Source organism: Stenella coeruleoalba, assembly GCF_951394435.1.
Source record: "Stenella coeruleoalba genome assembly, chromosome: 2".
NCBI lineage: Eukaryota > Metazoa > Chordata > Mammalia > Artiodactyla > Delphinidae > Stenella > Stenella coeruleoalba.
This window is the reverse complement of record NC_137147.1, coordinates 84,981,722-85,005,777: the sequence shown is the minus strand read 5'-3', so window position 1 is coordinate 85,005,777 and position 24,056 is coordinate 84,981,722. Positions and strand designations below refer to the sequence as shown.

Sequence of the window (24,056 nt, the reverse complement as noted above, 5' to 3'; positions counted from 1 at the left end):
TATTTGTTTTTCTCTTTCTGACTTACTTCACTCTGTATGACAGACTCTAGGTCCATCCATCTCACTACAAATAACTCAATTTCATTTCCTTTCATGGCTGAGTAATAATAATATTGTGTATATGTGCCATATCTTCTTTATCCATTCGTCTGTCGATGGACACTCGTTGCTTCCATATCCTGGCTATTGTAAATAGTGCTGCAGTGAACATTGTAGTACATGTCTCTTTTTGAATTATGGTTTTCTTAGGGTATATGCCCAGTAGTGGGATTGCTGGGTGATATGGTAATTCTATTTTTAGTTTTTTTAAGGAACCTCCATACTGTTCTCCATAGTGGCCATATCAATTTACATTCCCACCAACAGTGCAAGAGGGTTCCCTTTTCTCCACACCCTCTCCAGCATTTATTGTTTGTAGACTTTTTGATGATGGCCATTCTGACCAGTGTGAGGTGATACCTCATGGTGGTTTTGATTTGCATTTCTCTAATAATTAGTGATGTTGAGCATCCTTTCATGTGTTTGCTGGTAATCTGTATATCTTCTTAGGAGAAATGTCTATTTATGTCTTCTGCCCATTTTTGGATTGGGTTGTTTGTTTTTTTGATATTGAACTACATGAGCTGCTTGTATAGTTTGGAGATTAATCTTTTGTCGGTTGCTTCGCTTGCAAATATTTTCTCCCTTTCTGAGGGTTGTTTTTCGTCTTGTTTATGGTTTCCTTTGCCGTGTAAAAGCTTTTGAGTTTCATTAGGTCCCATTTGTTTATTTTTGTTTTTATTTCCATTTCTCTAGGAGGTGGGTCAAAAAGGATCTTGGTGTGATTTATGTCAAAGACTGTTCTTCCTATGTTTTCCTCTAAGAGTTTTATAGTGTCTGGCCTACATTTATGTCTTTAATCCATTTTGAGCTTATTTTTGTGTATGGTGTTAGGAAGTGTTCTAATTTCATTCTTTTACATGTAGCTGTCCAGTTTTCCCAGTACCACTTATGGAAGAGGCTGTCTTTTCTCCATTGTATATTCTTGCCTCCTTTGTCAAAGGTAAGGTGACCATATATGTGTGGGTTTATCTCTGGGCTTTCTATCCTGTTCCATCGATCTGTATTTCTGTTTTTGTGCCAGTACCATATTGTCTTGATTACTGTAGCTTTGTAGTGTAGTCTGAAATCAGGGAGCCTGATTCCTCCAGCTCCGTTTTTCTTTCTCAAGATTGCTTTGGCTATTTGGGTCTTTTGTGTTTCCATACAAATTGTGAAATTTTTTGTTCTAGTTCTGTGAAAACTGCCATTGGTAATTTGATAGGGATTGCATTGAATCTGTAGATTTCTTTGGGTAGTATAATCATTTTCGCAATGTTGATTCTTCCAATCCAAGAACATGGTATATCTCTCCATCTGTTGGTATCATCTTTAATTTCTTTCATCAGTGTCATATAGTTTTCTGCATACAGATCTTTTATCTCCTTAGGTGGGTTTATTCCTAGGTATTTTATTCTTTTTGTTGCAGTGGTAAATGGAAGTGTTTCCTTAATTTCTCTTTCAGATTTTTCATCATTAGTGTATAGGAATGCAAGAGATTTCTGTGCATTAATTTTATATCCTGCTACTTTACCAAATTCATTGATTAGCTCTAGTAGTTTCCTGGTAGCATCTTTAGGATTCTCTCTATATAGTATCATGTCATCTGCAAACAGTGACAGCTTTACTTCTTCTTTTCCAATTTGTATTCCTTTTATTTCTTTTTCTTCTCTGATTGCTGTGGCTAAAACTTCCAAAACTGTTGAATAATAGTGGTGAGAGTGGGCAGCCTTGTTTTGTTCCTGATCTTAGAGGAAATTCTTTCAGTTTTTCACCATTTAGAACGATGTTGGCTGTGGGTTTGTCATATATGGCCTTTATTATGTTGAGGTAAGTTCCCTCTATGCCTACTTTCTGGAGAGTTTTTATCATAAATGGGTGTTGAATTTTATTGAAAGCTTTTTCTGCATCTGTTGAGATGATCATATGGTTTTTTATCCTTCAATTTGACCTTAACCATTTTTAAGTGCACAGTTCAGTAGTGTTATGTATATTCACATTGTCATGCAGCACATTTCAGAACTTTTTCATCTTGTAAAACTAAAACTCTGTACGTATTAAACAAGAACCCATTTTCCCCTCCCTCAGCCCTTGGCACCATTCTACTTTCTGTTTTTATGAATTTGACACACTAGTTACCTCATGTAAGAAAATGGCTACACCGAGAATGCCATCCAGCTGCCTTCTCTGTGAACCATTGAGCATTAGGTGGAGTTCTGCATCTTTTCGCTGTGAAAATCTCAAGCAGAAGTAACATTGGCCAGAAATGTGGATCTCTTTCTCTAGCATAATTTTAGGGGAAAAAAAAAAAAAGAGAAGTTGCCCTCCTCTTGCCTTTCCTAAGAGAATGAAAGAAGTTATGTAACCTTGTTCTCCCACTGACTCGTTGTTAGGGGAGCTGCAGCTGGCCTTGGTCTGGCCTGGCTTTGTGACGAATGAGAAAGGAGCCAGTGACGCTTTCACCCAGCTCTCTTGGGGAAACAGTAGGAGTGGAGTCACGTCCCTCTGAGCAAAGCTGGATGCATCTTTTTTGTGCAGGAGATTTAGCATCACTGAGACAAACATTTTTTTTTCTTTGTATATCACAGTGTAGGATCCTGGCTTGGTATTTGACTAGTGGACCATTTGGAGATCCAAGTGCAGCTTAGAACTGAGAAGCTGAAACGGTGCATAACCCTAAAGGCTTAGAACAGAAGCGCAACTCAAGATGTTCTCTCTTGTGCAGAGCACCAGCCTCCCTACATCATTGCAGTGTTGCCTCGATATGTGGAGATCCGGACATTTGAGCCAAGGCTTCTGGTCCAGAGCATTGAATTGCAAAGGCCCCGTTTCATTACCTCAGGAGGGTAAGGAATTTCTTTCTTGACTGTAGCTGCCATATTATTGCAAAGCTTTAAAGTCATCTGTGTTATCATAAAGCCAGCGCTCTTTTGCTAATCCTCTTACTCCTGTCTCCAGATCAAACATTATCTATGTGGCCAGCAACCATTTTGTTTGGAGGCTCATTCCAGTCCCCATGGCAACCCAAATCCAACAGCTTCTCCAGGACAAGCAGTTTGAATTGGCTCTGCAGCTTGCAGTAAGTCTTGTTTCTGAGATTTGGGTGTGAGAAATGGGCTTTCCTCATTGTTCTCCAGAGTAGCGGATTTTAGTTTAGATGTTCTTATTTAGTTTGGACTGGAGGAATAAACACAGAGCTGAAAGTCAGGGGGCTTGGATTCAGGATCTGACCCTGCCATAAAATATCTGTGTGACTCTAAATGATTTCACTATCTCAGTTTGTTTATCTGTCAAATGTAGAATGAATGCAAATTATACAAAATTATACTAGTATTTCATAGAATTAATAGGACAGTAAAATAATTTAATAGATATGGTATGGCCTTGAAAAATTAAGGACAATGCTAACATTAAAATAACAGTCATAACTGTCAAGATTACAGTGTGGTTGAATGCAACAACTACAGGGCCTCTCAAAATCCCTTTCACCAGTAGTCTCCTGGGCTTGGGTAAGTAGGCCTTCTTTAGGTATTCTGAACCCACCTCAGGTTGCTACGTTCAATTCAGCAGGGCTGCAGTCACAAGACTCACTCTCCTTGAATGGATGGGATGTTACTTGTGGGATGTTACTCACAGCAAAGTACTGACCATACTGTTCTTTCAGTGATGCTCTCATTGCCAAAACACTTCTTGGAGATTGACTTTCAAGTCTTGTCTTATGCTTTTAAACATCCCCAGTGGTGATTATTGTCATCTCTAAAGGGTGGATTTGATTTTATGAAACAACTAAAAGTCATTCCAAGCCTCACTGAGTCACTAAACTGGACAGTGCTGATTTGGTAAAAGAGAAGAGATTTTTTGAAGATAATAGTAGGAAAACTTAGTTTTCAGAGTATCTTATAAATTACTTCTGAAAGGAAAACAGTGGGCACAAATTTTGGAATATGTATGTTTATAATTCTATATGGTGTATACTTTTGAAGAGCAACATTTATTTTGGGTGTATAAGTTCTAGATATAAAACAAAAATCCAGTCTTAGTAGTTAGACACATTTAATATACCATAGATTGTTTCTGTCTTGGGCCATTTAATTTTAGCATCTTACTATTTTTCTCCCCACTCATCTATTTCTCTAAATTATTTTATTTTCATTTTTAAAATAATGATACCCATGAACCCACCATCCTACCCCCCAAAAATAACTTACGTAACCTATATGTCCCTCCCCATCCCATCCCTCTGCCTACCCTCCAGACACAGCCATTATCCTAACTTTGTGTTTATTGTGCCCTTAAAATTTTTTTGTTTTATCTTTCATATATATTTGTGTACTTGAATATGTATTTAGTTTTTGAACTTTATAAAAAGGGTATTATGTAGCACATAGCTTTTTTTAGTATCTATTTTTCTTAGAAGGAAGGTCTCAGGTCTTTCCAGTGATCTTCCTGCTGCAGGTTGTCTGTTAAATCTTCAGTAGAGAAGATGGAAGTGGGTTTCCATTTTCCCTTCTCTTTTCTAGGCTTGTACTTACTAGGTGTTCTGCTCTATGACAAAAGAAGGTTGCTTGATATCATCTTAGCTCTTGAGGCACCTATCTTTTATTTAAATTAATCAGAGAACGTACATGAAACTTTCAGAGGGCAGTTATGTACTAAACTTTGCTTTGGGCTGGAAAAGGCATCCTAAGATTGGACCTTTTAAGGATAGGTAGGAGCAGGAGCAGGAAACAGGGAGAGTTACAGAGCCCGAGGAAGTTAAACAAGTGAAAACAGGGCTCCCCTGGTGGTGCAGTGGTTGAGAATCTGCCTGCCAATGCGGGGGACACGGGTTCGAGCCCTGGTCTGGGAGGATCCCACATGCCACGGAGCGACTAGGCCCGTGAGCCACAGCTACTGAGCCTGCGCGCCTGGAGCCTGTGCTCCACAACAAGAGAGGCCGCGACAGTGAGAGGCCCGCGCGCCGCGATGAAGAGTGGCCCCCACTTGCCACAACTAGAGAGAGCCCTTGCACAGAAATGAAGACCCAACACAGCTATAAATTAATTAATTAATTAATGAACTCCTACCCCCAACATCTAAAAAAAAAAAAAAGAAGAAGAAGAAGAAGTGAAAACAAGTGTGGAGACAGGTATTTCCAGGATGCATGGAGGCCATCCTGACTGGCATGTAGGGTGTGGCTTGAATGTCTGGGAATAACCTAGCTAAGGAGGCTGTGCCAGGCTTTGAGAGCCTTTAAAACACCAAGCAGGAGAGCTTAGCCCAAGCGTGGCAACATGCTGATGATGGCCTGGACTAGGGTGAACGCAATAGAAGAGGAAAAGAAAAGAAGGGAAAACATGGAGAGACCTTTTTTTTTTTAAAATTGGGGTATAGTTGACATGGAGAGACATTTCAAAGGAAGAAATTAAATGTGGCAAAGATTGGTTAAAAAGGATATAAGGGGGGAAAAGGTTAAAGGAAGAAGCAGAGATAATAAGTAGCTCTATTTATTTGGATTTTACTGTGAACAGGACCTTTCCCAACTGTGCCAGCTGTGTTAAACGTCTTTCATTCCTTGAGCAGGCCATGTTCTCTCTGTCATTTTAGGGCCCTGCGCACACTTGCTGTCCTCTTGGCCTGGAATCTCCTCCCGTCTGTCACCTGCCAGCCTCGCCTGGCCAACTCCAGCTCATCCTTTGTGTCTCAGTTTACGTTCCTCCTGGGAGCCTTCCTGGACCCACTGCTCACACTAGACTGAATACCTTACCCACATGCTTCTGTCATCACTCACCCTGTTTTGTTTTGATTTTTTGTTTTAAAACTAAACTCTAGACTTTATTCAGATTTCACCAAGTTTTTCCAGTAATGTCCCTTTTTCTGTTCCAGGTTCAAATCCAGAAATCACATTGTATTTAGCTGTCATGCATTCTTAGTGTCCTCTGAGCTGTGGCAGTTTCTTAGTCTTTCCTTGTTTTTCACGACCCTGACAGTTATCAGGAGTACTGGTCAGGTATTTTGTAGGAACCCTATTGTATTTTAATTGCATAGTGACTTATAATTAGAATGTAAGGGCAGTCTGTGAGGGCGTAGCATGTTTCAGGATATTGTCTGATACCTGGTGTATACTGAATAAATTGTTGAGTGAGTGAGCTCCTACCTATTATATTCTCTTATCAGGAAATGAAAGATGATTCCGACAGTGAAAAACAGCAACAGATCCATCACATCAAGAACTTGTATGCCTTCAACCTCTTCTGCCAGAAGCGTTTTGATGAGTCCATGCAGGTCTTTGCTAAACTTGGCACAGGTAACAAGTGGGTATGGCCTAGGGATAAAGAACTAAATCGAGGGAGGGGGAACTGGAAAGGATTGGGAGGAATGACACCAGACTTCTGAGAATGGGGAAAGTTTACGCTCATCTAAATTGATCCTCGTACCTAACAGGATCCTGTGGGTGGCCATGTGGCTACATATTTACAGTCCTGATCTTACGACTCTGGTCTCACCTACATATACAGACTTCCAGTTTTCCGGGATGCTTTGCCCTTGCCATTAGAGGAAGGTAACAGAAAGTCATTCAAGTCAACACATGTGTGTGTGATCATCTAGTGGTTATTGACTGCTGTTCTAGACAAAAGTCACTGGCCTGAACTTAGTAGGATTCAACAGTAGGTCATTTTTTAAAAAATTTAATAATTTATTTATTTTTGGCTGCATTGGGTCTTCGTTGATGCACGCGGGCTTTTCTCTAGCTGCGGCGAGTGAGGGCTACTCTTCGTTGCGGTGCGTGGGCTTCTCACTGCAGTGACTTCTCTTGTTCAGAGCTCGGGCTCTAGGCGCGTGGGCCCAGTAGTTGTGGCACACAGGCTTAGTTGCTCCGCAGTTTGTGGGATCTTCCCAGACCAGGGATCGAGCCCGTGTCCTCTGCATTGGCAGCCGGATTCTTAACCACTGCACCACCAGGGAAGTCCCACCTGTAGGTCATTTTTAAGAGCCACGTAGGGCAGTGCTGCAAATCCCTTTCTTTTCTCAGTGTCCTAAAAGCTCTCTAGACACTAGAGCGTTGTGATGAGGAGCAGGTACTTTGGAGGCAGACTGCCTGACCTCAGGCAGACTGGACTCTCTCTGCTTCAGCTTTCTCCTCTGCAAAACAGGGAGAATAATACTACTCACCTCATGGTGTGGCAGTGACGATTATGTCAAGTGCTTAGAACAGGAAAGTGCTTAGAACAGTGTGTGGTACTTAATAAATGCCAGTTAGGTGTTTGCTGTTATTATTATTAAATTTTTCGTTTGGGTATATTCCATTTTTGCTTAATTTAGATAAATCTATATATACTTGGTTTGACTCTCTATCTTCTCTTTTTTCCTCCTCTTTGTTTACCTTTCTTGCATCTTCCCTTGACCTTGGCCAGCAATAAACTGTGGTAACTCCCTGTATCAGTTAAGGTTCTTGGTTGTGAGCAGTAGAGACCAATTCTGGAGAATTCAAAAGTATCTGGTTAAATTAAGCATGGCTTATTGGAATATTAAGGGAATGGCAGGTGGAGGAGCCTACCAAATGAATGGGGGACCAGGCTTGGGAATAGTAGGAAGCAAGGTTGCTCCGGAGGACCTCCCAGCAGGAAATAGGAAGCTGGACAGTAATCCCTCTGTAGCCAGGACAGCCAAGGCAGTCCTCCACCGGCACAGCCACTTCCTTAGCTGTTACTGCCACCACCTCCCCTGTTGTTGCATCCTCAATAAAAGTTGCCCCCATCAGCTTGTATTAGCTGTCTAATGCCATGTGGCAAATTATCCCAGAAGTTAGTGACTTAAAATAACAAATCGTCTGTTATCTCTCTTGGTATCTGTTGGTTAGGAATTTGGGAAGTGCTCAGCTGGGCAATTCTTGCTTGGGGTCTCTCATGTGGTTGCAGTTGTGTACTGGCTGGGCTACCTTTGTCTGAAGTCTTGACTAGGCTAGAGGATCTGCTTCCAAGGCGGCTCACTCTCATAGTTCACATGTTGGCTGGTTATGGGCTGGGGGCCTCAGTTCTTGTCCAGGTGGGTATCTCCATAGGGTTGCGTGAGTGTCCTCATGCAGAGTGACTAGCTTTTCCTGGAGTCAGTGATCCAGGAGGCCTAGGTGGAAGCCTCAGTGCCTTTTACGATGGTCCCTTCTCCTGTATTCTATTGATTTACAAGGGCTTTCCAAGTTCAAGGCAAGGGAACACAGACCCCACCTCATGATGGAGGAGTATCAGCATTACATAAAAGAAGCATGTAGGACTGGATATATGTTGATGTGTGCCATACTGCTTGTCATCCTTGAATCACTTTCTTAAGATCAAAGGGATCTGATTGGCCAGGATTAGGTCATGGTCTCACTCCTTCTGACTGTCCTAGGGGTGGGAAAGGAGGTTGTGGCTACACTCTGCTTCTAAAGGCAAAGGTAGTTGCCTGAACTATTCTCCCACCAAGACGACACATGGTCTGGAAGAAGGAGCCCACCAAAATGAAATAGTTTGCTCTTAAGAAGGAGGATGGAAGCTGGGTACCCTGAAATTGATAAATATTTACCATCCTTCCTCTGAATGAACTCAGTTGGGGCATTTGTTTTCAGTATGCCACCAGCTCTTTGGGAAGACACTGGAATAATAAGCTAGAACTGCTGTAACAACTTGACCCTTTTTCCATGTACCAACAATACTTGAACTTTTAAATCAATCCTAATGAAGCTACTACTTTTTAACTTGTTCACTCCACAAATACATACTGAGCTCTTAAGAGAGTGCAGTGCATTCTGCTGGGCCCCAAGCAACAGTAATCAGACAGGAATTCTGCTTTCAAAGAGCAGTCTAGTAGGGAAGATAAGGCACAAGTGGACCCTTACCAGCAGCAGGAGGTATGTGCTGGTGGTGATGTGGTCTGGGGACAGCTGGCTATTGACTGGGCCTTTGGGGCCTTTTGGGCAGCATCTCCATTGACTGACTTCAATCTAAGGACTGGTCCTTAGGTCCTATAGTAGATATTCTTAGTATATTCAGAGATCATCAGACCCCTAGTGACAGATTGACCCTGACACATGAGACTGATATATTAATAGAATGTCCCTTTATTTGCTTATAGTAGGGAGGCTAGATCCCTTACAATGGCCAGAATATTCGTGTGGCACCCAGGTGCCCTTTTTTATATGTATTGAGGTACAGGCATTTTTGCTATAATGCCTTGAATGTGGTCCTGCAGAACCTTATGTTCTATAACAAATATGAAAAATAACAGGACTTAAGGGGCAAATAACATTGGAGCTGACCACTCAAATCCTAGGCAGCTTTGTAACTGGAACACTAATAAAAATAGCTATCCTACTAAAATGAAATTCCCACTGTTTTTGGTACCCAGCATGATAGTCCTTTGCAATCTTAAACTCTGGGGCTGTGCTTTCTCTTTTGAGATAAGATCTTTGAGAACATTTGCTTCTGATAGAAACTAGTTTCATCAAAGTAAAAAGTCTGATCCTGGGTGCACACTTCTTTATGAGACCTCCAAAACAATTAATGGGGAGGAAACATCTTCTTTTTTTTTTTTGAGGTACGCAGGCCTCTCACTGTTGTGGCCTCTCCCATTGCGGGGCACAGGCTCCGGACGCACAGGCTCAGTGGCCATGGCTCACGGGCCCAGCCGCTCCACGGCATGTGGGATCCTCCCGGACCGGGGCACGAACCCGTGTCCCCTGCATCGGCAGGCGGATTCTCAACCACTGCGCCACCAGGGAAGCCCCTAGGAAACATCTTTGCTTCATTTTTACTCTCATCTTCCCCAGATGGCTTAACTTAGTAGAAAGTATAGTGGTTTTTGAAGCTACTAATCAGCCATTACTTGCACTAATTTATAGGATTTTCAGCTCTTTTCTTTAGATCTTCCTGTATAAGTTAAGGTTTCTCATTAATTGTAAGAAAGCTTGCCCCTGGTCACTTCAAAGCATTAACAAGCTGGGGAAAATTGCATACCAACCAAAACAACTTTTGCCTCATACCTACACCATTCTCCCACTTACCAGCTGCACATGAGCCAATTCAGATTAAAAAATCTATCACACATAGTATAATACCCTCTAGGTCCATCTGTGTTGTTGCAAATGGTAAATTTCATTCCTTTTCATGACTAATATTCCATTGTGTGCGTATATATATATATATGCCACATTCTCTTTACCCATTCATGTATCGATGGACACTTAGGTTGCTTCCATGTCTTGGCAAAAATAATGCTGCAGGGCTTCCCTGGTGGCGTGGTGGTTGGGAGTCCGCCTGCCGATGCAGGGGACACGGGTTTGTGCCCCGGTCCGGGAAGATCCCACATGCTGCAGAGCGGCTGGGCCCGTGAGCCATGGCTGCTGAGTCTGCGCGTCCGGAGCCTGTGCTCCGCAGCGGGAGAGGCCACAGCAGTGAGATGCCTGCGTACCGCAAAAAAAAAAAAAAATTAATTAATTAATTAATTTAAAAAAAATAATGCTGCAGTGAACATTAGCGTGCATATATTTTTTTGAATTAGTGTTTTTATTTTCTTTGGATAAATACCCAGAAGTGGAATTGTTAGATTGTATGGTAGTTCTATTTTTAAATTTTTGAAGAACCTCCATACTGTTTTCCCTAGTAGGTGCACCAATTTACATTCCCACCAACAGTGCATAAGGGTTCCCTTTTCTCCACATACTTACCAACACTTGTTATTTCTTGTCTTTTTTGGTAGTAGCCATTCTTTTTTTTTTTTTGGATGCGTTGGGTCTTCGTTGCTGTGCGCCGGCTTTCTGTAGTTGCGGTAAGCAGGGGCTACTCTTCGTTGCGGTGCACGGGCTTCTTACTGCGGTGACTTCTCTTGTTGTGGAGCACGGGCTCTAGGCACACGGGCTTCAGTAGTTATGGCTCGCGGGCTGTAGAATGCAGGCTCAGTAGTTGTGGCGCATGGGCTTAGTTGCTCCTTGGCATGTGGGATCTTCCCAGACCAGGGCTCGAACCCATGTCCCCTGCATTGGCAGGTGGATTCTTAACCACTGCGCCATCAGGGAAGCCCCAAGAGTCATTCCTTTTAAAAAATCAGTCTGGAACTTATATTGCGATAGAACTAGTCTTGTTTTAGTTTATCCTTAAATTGCTGTGTTCCTTTCTGGGGAATCATGTTTACCTTCCATGTAGATCCTACACATGTGATGGGCCTGTACCCAGACCTGCTACCCACAGACTACAGGAAGCAGCTACAGTATCCTAACCCGCTGCCTGTGCTCTCTGGGGCTGAGTTGGAGAAGGCTCACTTAGCTTTGATTGACTACCTGACACAGGTAGGTATATACAGAGGTATATGGAAGAGCTTACCTGGAAGTTCCAGTACCTGCTTCTCTGTGGCAGGGAACTGGGGGCCTTCTATAATGCCACAGGTGTTCCATAAATGAACACTATTGAAGTCTGGGGCGGGGGGGACATTTTTTTCTGCTTCATCTCCCTGCTTAGCAATAGTATTGAGCTCTTTTTTGCTAAATCCTGATACCAGGAAACACATTCAGTTCATGGTAAATTCACACTAAGCTATTATAGGAACTAAAAACAGAAAAGTTTAGTTGATAGAAAAGAATACATTTTTTAAAACAAACTTTTTGGGAACATATATACTTTTGGAAAAAATACCTGCTCTATGCAGCAAACTTGGAAAACACAGAAAAGTATAAAACAAAAATAAAAATCACCTATAGCTCTACCACCCAGAGAAAATTAACTAACATTTTAGTGTTGTCCTTCCAGACTTTTATTTGTACCTGTGAATAATTTTTGTTTATTTATATATTAGTTTACTTATTACAAATGGATATCAAGCTATATATTGTTTTATAGCTTACTTTTAAAACATTTAGCCACATATTAGGAAAGTCCTTCCCTGTCATTAAATATTCTTCTATAACATGTTTTTTTTAGGGGGAGTATTTAGACTTAAATTATTTTCAATTTACTGTTATGGCAGATAAGTGAAATTTTCATGTCAGCACTAAAACTAATGTCTCCATTGAAGCCTCTGAACCCTACATTTCTGTGCAGAAGGTTATTATTTATTTCCTGTTCACCCACTCAGAGTCAGAGAACTTACTAAATTTTTTCCCAGAAGTGTTCTGCTGACCTTTGTAAGGGGTCCTCTGGATGGGCATGAGAAGTATTGCTAGGAAAATTGTAAGCCAGCTTCCCATCACCTGCTTCTGTGTCAGTGGGTGTCCCACAGGTCCAGTCAGGCATCTATTGCTTTGGCACTTCCTTGACATTGGGTTCCAGGGTGGCTGACAGCACACAAACTTGCCTCTGTCTGCATAGTGCACACCCCATGAGCCAAGTGAAAAAAAGTTCCCGGGGCAGAAAGTCTCCCAAGCGTGTGGCATCACAGAAGACCCTCTATTTTCAACATCTTAGCTTTAGGGGACTTCAAGCATACATTTTTCCCTGGCCTTTTCCACTGAGCTTGGAATATGTGGAGGTAACTGACATGAGCATTGTGCCACAGAGTTGGTAGAACAAATAAGACCATGGGCGTGTCAGACACAAAACAGTACAAACTGGATGATTCCATTTATATAAAGTTCGAGAACAGGGGAAAAGTAATCTCTAGTGATAGAAATCAGATCAGTGGGGGTAGAGGGTGGGTGAGATTCTTTGGGAAGAGCACAAGGGAACTTTCAGGGGTAACAGAAATGTTTCGTTTGATTGGGACGGTGGTTACATGCATGTATATATCTGTCAAAACGCATATGATAGTATACTTTTTTTTTTTTTTTTTTGCGGTACATGGGCCTCTCACTGTTGTGGCCTCTCCCGTTGCCGGAGCACAGGCTCCAGACGCACAGGCTCAGCGGCCATGGCTCACGGGCCCAGCCGCTCTGTGGCATGTGGGATCTTCCCAGACCGGGGCACGAACCCGTGTCCCCTGCATCGGCAGGCGGACTCTCAACCACTGCGCCACCAGGGAAGCCCCTGATAGTATACTTTTAAGGGGTACATTTTATTGTATATAACTTATACCTCAATAAAGTTGATTTAAAAAAAGAAAAGAACAGGGGCTTTGGAATCAGACCCTAATTTGAAATCTGCCTCTGCCACTTAGGAGGTATCTAATATCTGTGCCTTAGGTTCTTCACTTATCAAATGGGGCTAATATTACCTGCATTTGTTTTAGGTTTACAATAGGATAATATATAAAGTGCTTGGCATAGTGCCTGGTCTGTAGTAAATACTCAGTAGATAATTGTCTTTGTGTCTGGTGATTTGGTGGTCATCTATTTTGATCCCTGATAAAAATTGAATGCTAATGTGGGATCAGGGTGGGTAGGTGTGAGCTGATTTAGACGTATTTGGAATTGCCTAGTAGCTCGGGTGATAAAGAAAGATTTAGTCCTGGCCTTGACCCTGCATTTTTGACCTTGGCAGAAACGAAGCCAATTGGTCAAGAAGCTGAATGACTCTGATCACCAGTCTAGCACCTCCCCGCTCATGGAAGGCACTCCTACCATCAAATCCAAGAAGAAGCTGCTGCAAATCATTGACACCACCCTGCTCAAGTGCTACCTCCATGTGAGTCCTCCAGCACTCGGGTCCCCACAGTCCCCTACTCTGGGGTCCCTGCCCCTGGTAAGAGTGAAGCCTTTGATGACAGGAACCAGCTACTCTTGGCCTGACATCTGTGAGCTTCTTGGAATTGAGGGGATACGGCGAGATGTTGACCCAGAATCTTACAGTGGGCTGGTCTTCTCTGCTAAGATGGGGGTTAGTGCTACGAGGTGAACAGGGACAGTATTTCCCCGAAGAAAATTTCCCCTTTCTTTACCCTCCCTCTCCCAAAAAAACCCTTGAAACATGTTGTTTGAAAGAGCATAAATGCTTTACAAGGTACTACCTGTAGTCCTGGCAAAGGATTGTTTGCTCTCTCTTGCTTGTCACACCCCTGGTGTTTCAGCCTGAAGCAGGCCGGGGCTGGGGAAGGGGCGGGCTCCCCAGGAAGCAGCTTCTGCTGAAATCCTGCCTCCTCTGCAGACGAACGTGGCCCTGGTGGCCCCCTTGCTGCGCCTGGAGAACAACCACTGCCACATCGAAGAGAGCGAGCACGTGCTGAAGAAGGCTCACAAGTACAGCGAACTGATCATCCTGTACGAGAAGAAGGGGCTCCATGAGAAAGGTGACTGGAGGAGAGGTTTCTTTGGTTGGGAGAATCTCTTGTATTTTGACTGAGGTGTTGTTACCGAATCAGGTCCGGCTGCTTCCCGCTCGAAAATCAATACACGAGAGAAAGACAAATGTTGGTAAGAAAGGAAAGTTGCTTTTAATGAGAGTGCTGGCAGTCTGGGGAGATGGTGGACTCAGTGTGCCCCAAAAGCCCCCTCTGAAGATTCTGCTCAACAAAGGGAAAAAGGGAAGTAATCTCAGTTAATCATTGAGATAGGGGCCATCCCCCACTGTGTGCAGGCCTGTTGCCTTCTCGTGATTTTTCTTTAGATGCTATCTTGTTCACACAGTTCGTTCACAAGATTACTGAAGGGGAAGCTAGGGAGAAGATCTGGCCCTCTTTTAATTACTTATTCTTCATTTGTACTTCTTTGATCTATGGAAAGAACCAGCGAGTTAAGCAAAGTATTGTGTGATCACAAGATTCGAAAGGTGTGCTAGGGCTACAGATAAGCAGAGCATGTAGGTGCCCAGTTTAAGGTTAGTGCCAAGACAAAGGGGCCTCCTGCAGAGACCTCTTTCCTGCCAAAAACTGCTTACAGTGTGATGACTTTCCAAGGAGATACACCTTCTGGAAGGGGTTCATGACCTTATTCTTGGGCTTCGTGGCCAGCTCTGCAGGTGCTGGTGGACCAGTCCAAGAAAGCGAATTCCCCTCTGAAAGGCCATGAGAGGACAGTGCAATACCTGCAACATCTGGGTAAGTCCAGCTTGTGGAAGGGGTGCAGGGAGAGGATGGTGCAAGTGGACCTGACCTCTCTCCCTTTCTGATTCCGACTGGTCATTCCCCTCCCTCCCTCATGTTCACCCAGCTGGGTTCCTCTGACTGGGGTGAAAGTCTCCCTGGTGATGGAACCATGACAGCTCCTTCGTGTGTAGCCAGCTCGGTAGGCCCAAGCAGCCCTGAGTGACTGGTGCTTGGACAGAGCTATCTTCTCCGGAAGATAAATCCTGGGCAACCTGGGCATCTGCCTTCCCGGTCCTATGGGCAGGGTGGGTGGGCTTCATCTGCTGACTTTTCCCTCTAGGTACAGAAAACCTGCATTTGATTTTCTCCTACTCAGTGTGGGTGCTGAGAGACTTTCCAGAGGATGGGCTGAAGGTAGGTCACGGAGCCCCTTGGATTTATCTGGCACCACGGTTGGTCCTGATTCTACTTCAGACGGCAGTGGATGGAGGGGGAGGAAGGATTCATGCAGTTCTCTGGTGTTTCAAAGACTGGGAAACATGGAACAGCAATGAGTGGAGTGAAAAGAGCCTGGTGCAGATGCCAGGAGACCTGCGACCTAGTCTGTCCCATAGTAACTGGCCACAGATGCCCTTCCCATACAGCGTCTGTCCCCTTGACCCTACGCTTGTGCGCATGTGCGTTTGGAAGAATTCCCATCAGGTGGTTCTGCTGCTAGAACTCAGGTTTTGTTCCAACAGATATTTACTGAGGACCTCCCAGAGGTGGAGTCTCTGCCGCGAGACCGAGTGCTTGGCTTCTTAGTGGAGAATTTTAAGGGTCTGGCAATTCCATATCTGGTAAGGTATTTTTTTGATCTGAACTAAAAGGCTTCAAACCCAGGATTCAGGACTGCATGAGTCAGTGATCAGCCAGTTCAGATTAGGGTTTGTGTCCCTTGGGGATTGCAAGGAATGTAAGGAATGTAATATCCTCTGAAGACAGAGATCCCAGTAGACCAAGCTGGAGATGGCACTTTTTGATGCTACCTTCTAAAGATGACGTGCAGAGGGATAAAAGAGAAGGATGCTGGAGAAAAACATTTCAAAGCCACATTTGTACAGCCAGACTCAACTGTGACCGAAGGACAACAAATCAGTCCTAAGTACCAGAATGTAATACTCAACCTTCATTACATGGGCTGATTTGGAGGATTATGAGACAGAGTTTATAAAGGAGATTTGACTGGAAATCAAGACAATAATTCCTGATACTGCTGGGTTGTACTGTGAAATTTCCCAGTGGTTTTAGAAGAGCTATCCCTTGGTAATATTTGTGGCCTAATTAGGGGACAATCTGGATGGGACCTCTTGGGCCTTAAAAATGTGAGGGAGCCTGGGCAATGGGCTGGGTCACAGCATAGAGGGTACCAGGCAGACCTGCATCTTGCCTCAGGAACACGTCATCCACGTTTGGGAGGAGACGGGCTCTCGGTTCCACAACTGCCTGATCCAGCTGTACTGTGAGAAGGTGCAAGGTCTGATGAAGGAGTATCTCCTGTCCTTCCCTGCAGGTACCAGTTCTTGGAAAGCGGGGTGGCCCCAGGCCTTAGAGGAGAGCTGGACCTGAGGGTGTCATGGGTGGTTTAGGGAAGCAGACCTTCTCTGCAGGCCCAGGTGGGCAGGAAGTGCCTCAGAGGAGCCAGGGCAGCTAAGTGACCCCGCAGGTGAGACTCAGGGGCTGGTGCCTGGATCTGGGCACCTCTTAGATCCCCTGGGCGTCACCCCTGGTGGTGGGGAAGGAGCAGATCTGTCCGCAGAGTGACGCCTGTGCTGATAAGAAACAGGTTTGTGTAGCAGGGTGCTTCTCTACGCAGCTTGGTTTCTTTTCTTCTTTCCTCAAGCTGATGTTTTGGGGCCATGTAGAGACCATAAGCTAAGAGAAGGCCAACTGGAAACCACCATGGAGACCCTTTCTGATTATTGAATCCCGTCCCTCTCGTCTTTCTTAATGACCCCACATTGCTGCCCGACAGCATCCTTTCATGCTGAGCGTGGTTTTCCTTAAAGGCAAAGCTCCAGTCCCTGCTGGTGAGGAAGAAGGAGAGCTGGGAGAATACCGACGGAAGCTCCTTAAGTTCTTGGAAATTTCTAGCTACTATGACCCAGGCCGGCTCATCTGTGATTTTCCTTTTGATGGTGAGTGTCTGGCTTAGGTCCAGAGCCACTTTAGCAGAAGGTAATGCAAAAACGGATCTTTCCCTTTTACCAGTTCCCCAGCCCTCCAAAAGGTTGGGCCTGGGAAAAACCACATGTTTCAGGCCTGTGCTCCTGTTCTGTCCCCTCTGAAGGCTCAGTTTTGTTTGAGAGGAGTCTCTTTTGGGTATGAACCACATGCTAATTTTTATTTATTTATTTATTTTTGGCTGCGTTGAGGCTTCATCGCTGCACACGGGCTTTCTCTAGTTGCGGCGAGCGGGGGCTACTCTTCGTTGCGGTGCGCAGGCTTCTCATTGCGGTGGCTTCTCTTGTTGCGGAGCATGGGCTCGAGGCGCGTGGGCTTCAGTAGTTGTGGCACGTGGGCTCAGTAGTTGTGGCTCGTGGGCCCTAGAGCGCAGGCTCAGTAGCTGTGGCACGTGGGCTTAGTCGCTCCGCGGCATGTGGGATCTTCCCGGACCAGGGCTTGAACCCGTGTCCTCTGCATTGGCAAGCGGATTCTTAACCACTGTGCCACTAGGGAAGCCCCACCGCATGCTAACTGATGGCCAGGTTGAAAGCTGTTTCTTGGTTCAGTACATATTCTTGGCCAAGTTCATTGGTTAGCACTTTTTATAATCTGGCATAATGTCTAATTATACATCAGACAGACGTATGTCTGAAAAAAGACACACGTCTGTCTGATGTATAAGCTCCATGAGAGCAGAGACCAGGTGTCTGTTTACCTAGCTGAAGTGCCTGGTACATTGTAGGTGCTTATTATGCACTTGGTTGATCATCAAGTGTTGTTGCCCCATTTGTAAGCAGTCACAAAAAAGATGGGATAAAGTACCTCCTAAAATAGCTCCCTCCCCTCTTCCCTTTTAAAAATTTTAGTAATTTTCTCCTTGAAAAAACCCCAAGTAATAAAAATACTTTTTCCCCTTTTATATTTCGCCAATATCCATTCCTCTAATAGCTTAGCCCCTGGCCTTGGGCTTGCCTAATGGGGATGATGGTTACTTAAACACCTTTTTCCCCACAGGCCTCTTAGAAGAGCGTGCTCTCCTGCTGGGACGCATGGGGAAACACGAACAAGCTCTCTTCATCTATGTCCACATCCTGAAGGATACGAGAATGGCTGAAGAGTACGTTGACCCTGTCATCCCACCTCGCAAGGGTCTAAAAGAGGCCCCCCAGAGAGATGAGAGGCGTGAGAGGCTAAGAAAGCCACCCCTCCACCCTTCAGCAGGAGCGAGAATCACCTCATGTGCTGGCTTCCGATTTTGTTGTCGTTAGGCTGCTCACGCAGGCAGCATCGATGCGCTGTCTCTAGATGTGGCCTTGTCTGACCACTTTCTCCCTTGCAGGTACTGCCACAAGCATTATGACCAAAATAAAGATGGCAACAAAGATGTAAGTAGTGACCCTGGCCCCAGGGAGCACGGGTGCATTGCACTGTCCCTCTTAGCATAGCTAACCCCTCTGGTTTGGCCACAGGTGACCCTGGTATGAATTGCTAAGATAAGACAGGTCATGGGTCAATGTGCTGATTGGTTTTGCACATGCGTGTTGAGGTAGAGGCAGTGTGACCATGATCCTGGTTTGCTTGGGATGGTTCTGGCTTACATCTGTCGTCGTCCGTGTGATTATTCGTAGCACCCCTGCCCCTTTACTCTCGAAAGAATCCCGACTTGTGTAATAAATTTATGTGGTCAGCCTGTTGAGAAGGAACATCTGATGGTTCTGGTAAGGTGCACACGTGTGCTCTGTCTAGACTGCACATGGATCTGTCAATGTACAAAGACGTTTTTGGTGGCCATGACTGGGGGTAGGGGTGCTACTGGAATCTAGGAGGTAGAGGCCAGGGTTGGTATTAAACAGTGCACAGCACAGACCCAGCAAAGAATTATTCGGCCCAGAATATTGAGTGCTGAGTCTGAGAACCTCTGTGGTACGGGTACCAGTAGGAGATGCAGCATCTCATCTTGGGTAATCCTCACCTGCTAATACGTGGCAGGGTCTCAGCCTTCGAAGCCAAAGGAAATGAGGGATCTCTTTGAGTCGTTTTGTTAACAGTGTAATGCAAAACAAATACAAGGCATTTGATTTTTTTTCCTCTCAGGGAGAACACGATCTTTAATTTTTGACATCTTCAGTTGACTGACTTTACAAAATTTTTTGAAAGGTGAAAAATGATGAGTTTTAAATGCTCCGTGACAGCTGTTCCTATAGACCAACCCTCTTGCCTTTAGGTGTGGTCACACTGGGGGTTCTGGGAGGGTTGCTGCCAGCCTGACATGCGTGGCTTGTTGTGTATGAGACAGGTGTATCTGTCCCTGCTCCGGATGTACCTGTCCCCACCCAGCGTTCACTGCCTGGGGCCAATCAAGCTGGAACTGCTGGAGCCACAAGCCAACCTCCAAGCTGCCCTGCAGGTCCTCGAGCTGCACCACGGCAAACTGGATACCACCAAGGTCAGGAGTTCTTCTTGGGGAGACGGAGGGCGCGTGTGGACAGCATGGAATGAGAAGAGGGCCCAGAGGAGGGACTGGGGTTCGAGGGCTCCGTGACGTCAGGCATTTCCTCAGTCTCACTCGTGTCCTGCCTCACCCTATTCCCTTCTCTCTTCCCGTCCCCAGGCCATCAACCTTCTGCCAGCGAACACTCAGATTAACGATATACGCATCTTTCTGGAAAAGGTCTTGGAAGAGAATGCACAAAGGAAACGGTTCAATCAAGTGCTCAAGAACCTTCTCCATGCAGAGTTCCTGAGGGTATGAGCCTTTCAGACATGAGGGCAGGCGTGTACTTTTCAGTGTGAGACAGTTACCGCGTTCCCTGTAGATCAAGGCAGAGCTTTATGCTTTTGAACTCTAGTTCAAGCTGATCGGTAACCAACTGGGCATTTAAATGCAGGTGTTTCAATTAGGGGAGTCTCTGTGGGCCGGGAAATGAGACAGCGCTGGCCCTTCCTTCTGTTCTAAATACCTGCTGGACATTGGGACTTTTCCCCCCATCTCTCTGCTCCCAGGTCCAGGAAGAGCGGATTTTACACCAGCAGGTGAAGTGCATCATCACAGAGGAGAAGGTGTGCATGGTGTGTAAGAAGAAGATTGGGAACAGGTGAGCCTCATCCACAGCTATGCACTGTTGGCTCTGATGCGGGTCACACTCAGGATGGATTTAAATGTCCCTCACACTCAGGATGGATTTAAATGTCCCTATGCCCCTTAGCCAAAGAGGAAAGTGCAGCTGCAGACTATCTGGGCCGCTTTTAGTTCTTGAGCCTCCAGAGGGCAGGCCACGTTGTCTGCCGGGGGTGTGGAGGGGGTTTGAGAATTTAAAGGCCTGAAATGTATGGCATGGAGCTCTTGACTCCTTGCCCATAAAGCCCTTCCCCTCTGGCAGCTAAACACTGTGACGTAGCCAGGGGGTGTGTGAGAGCTGTATGTGGGCAGGAAGTCCTTATCTTTTAAGGATACACCTCCGAAGGAAGAAAAAGGTCTTTCCACCTGCTGCCTCATGACTTGAGTAAAATCCTGAGGCAGCATCATTCTGTTTTAAGGCATATGCTCCAGTCAGTCCCCTTTCCTTCAAAGAAGAATGATTTGTGCTTTTTCTTATATGGCTGGAAGAACCCTTTCCTTTAGAAAGACTCGCTGTTCTTTGTTAAAATTAGCCCAAGGGACTTCCCTGGTGGCGCAGTGGATAAGACTCCACACTCCCAGTGCAGGGGGTCCAGGTTTGATCCCTGGTCAGGGAACTAGAGCCCACATGCATGCTGCTACTAAGAGTTCACATGCCGCAACTAAGGAGCCCACCTGCTGCAACTAAGACCTGGTGCAACCAAATAAATAAACAAATATTAAAAAAAAAAAAAAATTAGCCCAAAACTTGTTCTGATGAGCAGTCGGCTCTCAGCCGCTGCTGAGCCAGGCTGGGGTACTGCCCCATCTGCCTGTGCTTGCACATTGATGACAGTAAGAAATATCCCCATGCGCTCAAATGGCGTGGACCTCATCCTCTGTTCGGATATTTGCCAGAGATGGTGGCTACGTAAGTCCAGAGATGCCAGGCTGTTCTTTGTGGTTAGGGTGGGCGGCTTCTGGAATGGCACCCGGTAAGGTGCCTTTTCCAGTAAGAAGTGGTCTTCTCTTAGAGGCAGTCCTCACTCCCAGGTCATTTTCCTTCCCTGCAGTGCATTTGCAAGATACCCCAATGGGGTGGTCGTGCACTATTTCTGCTCCAAAGAGGTCAATCCGGCTGACACCTGAGCCCAGCAAGCCGAAGACTGAGCAGCGGACAACTCGGCTATCCCAGAGGCGGGGAGAGCCCCGGCCTGGGGAATCGGGGGCTGCTGCCACCACCAGGAGTCTCCCCATTTGGACACTACTAGCTACCTTGTGCCGTGGAACATCTCTGAACCAATGAGACTTGTGTTCTGGCGTTGCCAGACTTTTAATAGAAAAAACAATTAGTTACACCTTATATACCATTATGTTGCAGGCAATTCTGGAGAATTTTATACCTGCTTGGACAGGAGGAGACGGGGAAGGGCACCATCCTGTCTTTGCATTCCAGTCACCTGAATAAGGAAACTGTCTCAAGTGTTTGCAACCCTGGGGTTGTTTATTCCAAGTTTTCTATTAAGATACATGCAGGACTTCACAGGAGCCCTCAGCTCAGCTGCCTGAAGTCCTGGAGTACCAGAGCTCCTCTGGCTGCAAAGGCCAAATGGCCCGTCCTCTAGGTAATGCTGGTCACTTTATAGTCACTGACCCTGTGTCCCCCCACCAGTCTCTCCACTCGGATCTTTATTTTTCAGTCTCCTTCACTTTCTACTTATTTTCTTCCTTTATCTCACCCCCCAACTTCTCCACCCAGACTTTCTCTCCTATTTTCCTGACACCGGGAATAACTAGTATTTTAAACAAGGTAAAATGAGAAGCAAGAGGAAGTCCCAGTTTCTAGGAATACATTGCTCGATTGTCAGGTGTGTTGTAAATAGATCCTCCCTGGACTGTATGCACTGTGCCTGGAAGCTTAGGAGAGCCTCATTCTCGGTCCCTCGGGCCGAGTGTGACGGCTGCTCTAAGGGTGGGCTGCCCTGGGTATGTGACCTCTTGGCAGGTGTCCACAGAGGCCCCTGCTCCTGGTTCATCCACCAGCCACCCAGGGCAGGTTGGTTTAGGCTTTCTGAGCAGCGTGCTTTGTGCTCTGGGCACCTTTCTCTTCCCAGCCAGTGTCATCCGCCTACCTTACACCTTGGCCTGGCCATTGTTCTCCAGCTTTGTTTTGCAGGGGTTGGAGGATGGCTCTGGGTTATGGTAGGTAGGTGGATCTCTGCTGCACTCAGAGAACGATCAGATCAGGAACTGACACTGACGTGATGTAGGGCGTGCTTGTGAGGTGCTCGGGGACAGCCGAGAGTCGGCCGAGCTGCTGGCAGCAGGAGTTTGTGACATAACTCCCCGCCAGATCCGCTGAGCACTTGTTTGTGTTCGGGGGAGACCCTGCCTCCCACGGGGCTCTAGAGCCCACAGGAGGGGTGCCTAGCACTGCAGGCTGAGGACACAGGGACAGCGGCCCTGCATCCTGTCATCCTGGGGATTTTGTAGATGCACCGTCTTGTTACCCCAGTGTTTCTAACAGTAATGAGGGTATGTGCCAGCACCCGATACTGACACTGTTCTAGTGGCCTGTCCTTGACATGAGATCCTTTCTAAACCCCAGCACCGTGCTATCTGGGGCCTGTGTTGTAGCCTGACTTGCTGGTGTAGATGAGGGTCCTCCCAGGCACGCTCTCTGCGGAGGGTCTGAAGGGACGGAGTGAGGGCCGTCAGTCAGCATCGCTCACAGAGGCAGCCGAGCAGCGCTTCACAAGATCCGTGTCCCACTGGCCACGCCCCCGCTAAGATGCAGTGCTTCCCTGGGGCCCTGTTTGCAGTGGCTTGGACTGAGCTTCCGCTGGGAGCAGCCGCAGAAACTGGCCCCGCCCCACGCGCCCTGCCTTCCCCGCCTGCAGTGTGTGTATCTCCCTACCTGTGTGGCACACGTGTTTGAAGCAGTAGAATGAAGAATGTGTGTCTCCTTCCCTTCTGGAATACATAAACGACCCAGTTTTCCTGAACTCCATTCTCCTTCCCTGGACTCTGCCCTCCGTGGAGGTGTGGAGAAGGCTGGAGATGAAAGCTCTGTAGTGAGGACGACGAAGATCTCTCATAATAAACATCATGAAGTACGAAACCAAGCCTGTCTGGGTCTCTTTTTCCCCCTTTCCTGTGGGATTTGGTGAAAATAACAAAGACGTTAATAATCGAGAAGACTAATCCAATTAGTGACTGAGAAAAAAAGTCAGTATAACACTGCTGTCTTGATGTGTGCCGTCCAGTACAGCTAGCGTGTAGCTGATATTGACAGCACAGATACAGAACATTTCCAGCATCACAAAGTGCTAGTAGACACTGCAACTCTAGCTGATCCAAACTACTTGCCCTTCGCTTCACGTATTAGGGCCTTGTGCGTCTTCCTCTTCCTGCAGCTCATAATGACTGAGACAGGCAGGAAAGATGTTGACTTGGTGGGATTAAGGGACCTAGGGATGTTTGAGAAGTGGAGAAGTGTTGGTCCACTTTGGCCAGCTCCAAAAAGGCAATCTGGTCCTTCTGTGTCCCTCTCTGGAGCCATCTCTGGCCATCCTGAGTTTTTCCTGGGGATGAAAAAACGTCTGGGACTAAGAGGTATGACTTTCTTGAGGCATGGGTCCGATGACTTCCAGGAGAGAGTGTGGTACAGCCCAGAAAGCACTCTAATCAGTCAGGGGTCCTGGACGCCAGGCCTGGCTCTGCCCCCAGCTAGCTCCGTGCCCCTCCCTCAGGCTCCCCTGCCGTGGCTCCGTGG

The 24,056-nt window shown here is 45.9% G+C and overlaps 1 protein-coding gene across 1 annotated transcript in view; it reads left to right on the top strand.

Annotated features, from left to right (window-relative positions):
* Positions 1-23,405, top strand: part of VPS39 (VPS39 subunit of HOPS complex) — a 47,629-nt gene extending 24,224 nt beyond the window's left edge. The window contains exons 9-25 of the mRNA XM_079914309.1: positions 2,804-2,924; positions 3,037-3,157; positions 6,235-6,364; positions 11,235-11,377; positions 13,500-13,643; positions 14,103-14,244; positions 14,905-14,991; positions 15,320-15,393; positions 15,720-15,818; positions 16,414-16,531; positions 17,028-17,156; positions 18,199-18,301; positions 18,524-18,569; positions 19,481-19,630; positions 19,796-19,930; positions 20,188-20,279; positions 21,355-23,405. Of these exons, the coding sequence (XP_079770435.1) occupies positions 2,804-2,924; positions 3,037-3,157; positions 6,235-6,364; positions 11,235-11,377; positions 13,500-13,643; positions 14,103-14,244; positions 14,905-14,991; positions 15,320-15,393; positions 15,720-15,818; positions 16,414-16,531; positions 17,028-17,156; positions 18,199-18,301; positions 18,524-18,569; positions 19,481-19,630; positions 19,796-19,930; positions 20,188-20,279; positions 21,355-21,430 (1,910 nt within the window). The 3' untranslated portion in view covers positions 21,431-23,405. The remainder of the gene's footprint in view (positions 1-2,803; positions 2,925-3,036; positions 3,158-6,234; positions 6,365-11,234; positions 11,378-13,499; positions 13,644-14,102; positions 14,245-14,904; positions 14,992-15,319; positions 15,394-15,719; positions 15,819-16,413; positions 16,532-17,027; positions 17,157-18,198; positions 18,302-18,523; positions 18,570-19,480; positions 19,631-19,795; positions 19,931-20,187; positions 20,280-21,354) is intronic.
* Positions 23,406-24,056: the final 651 nt, after the last annotated feature.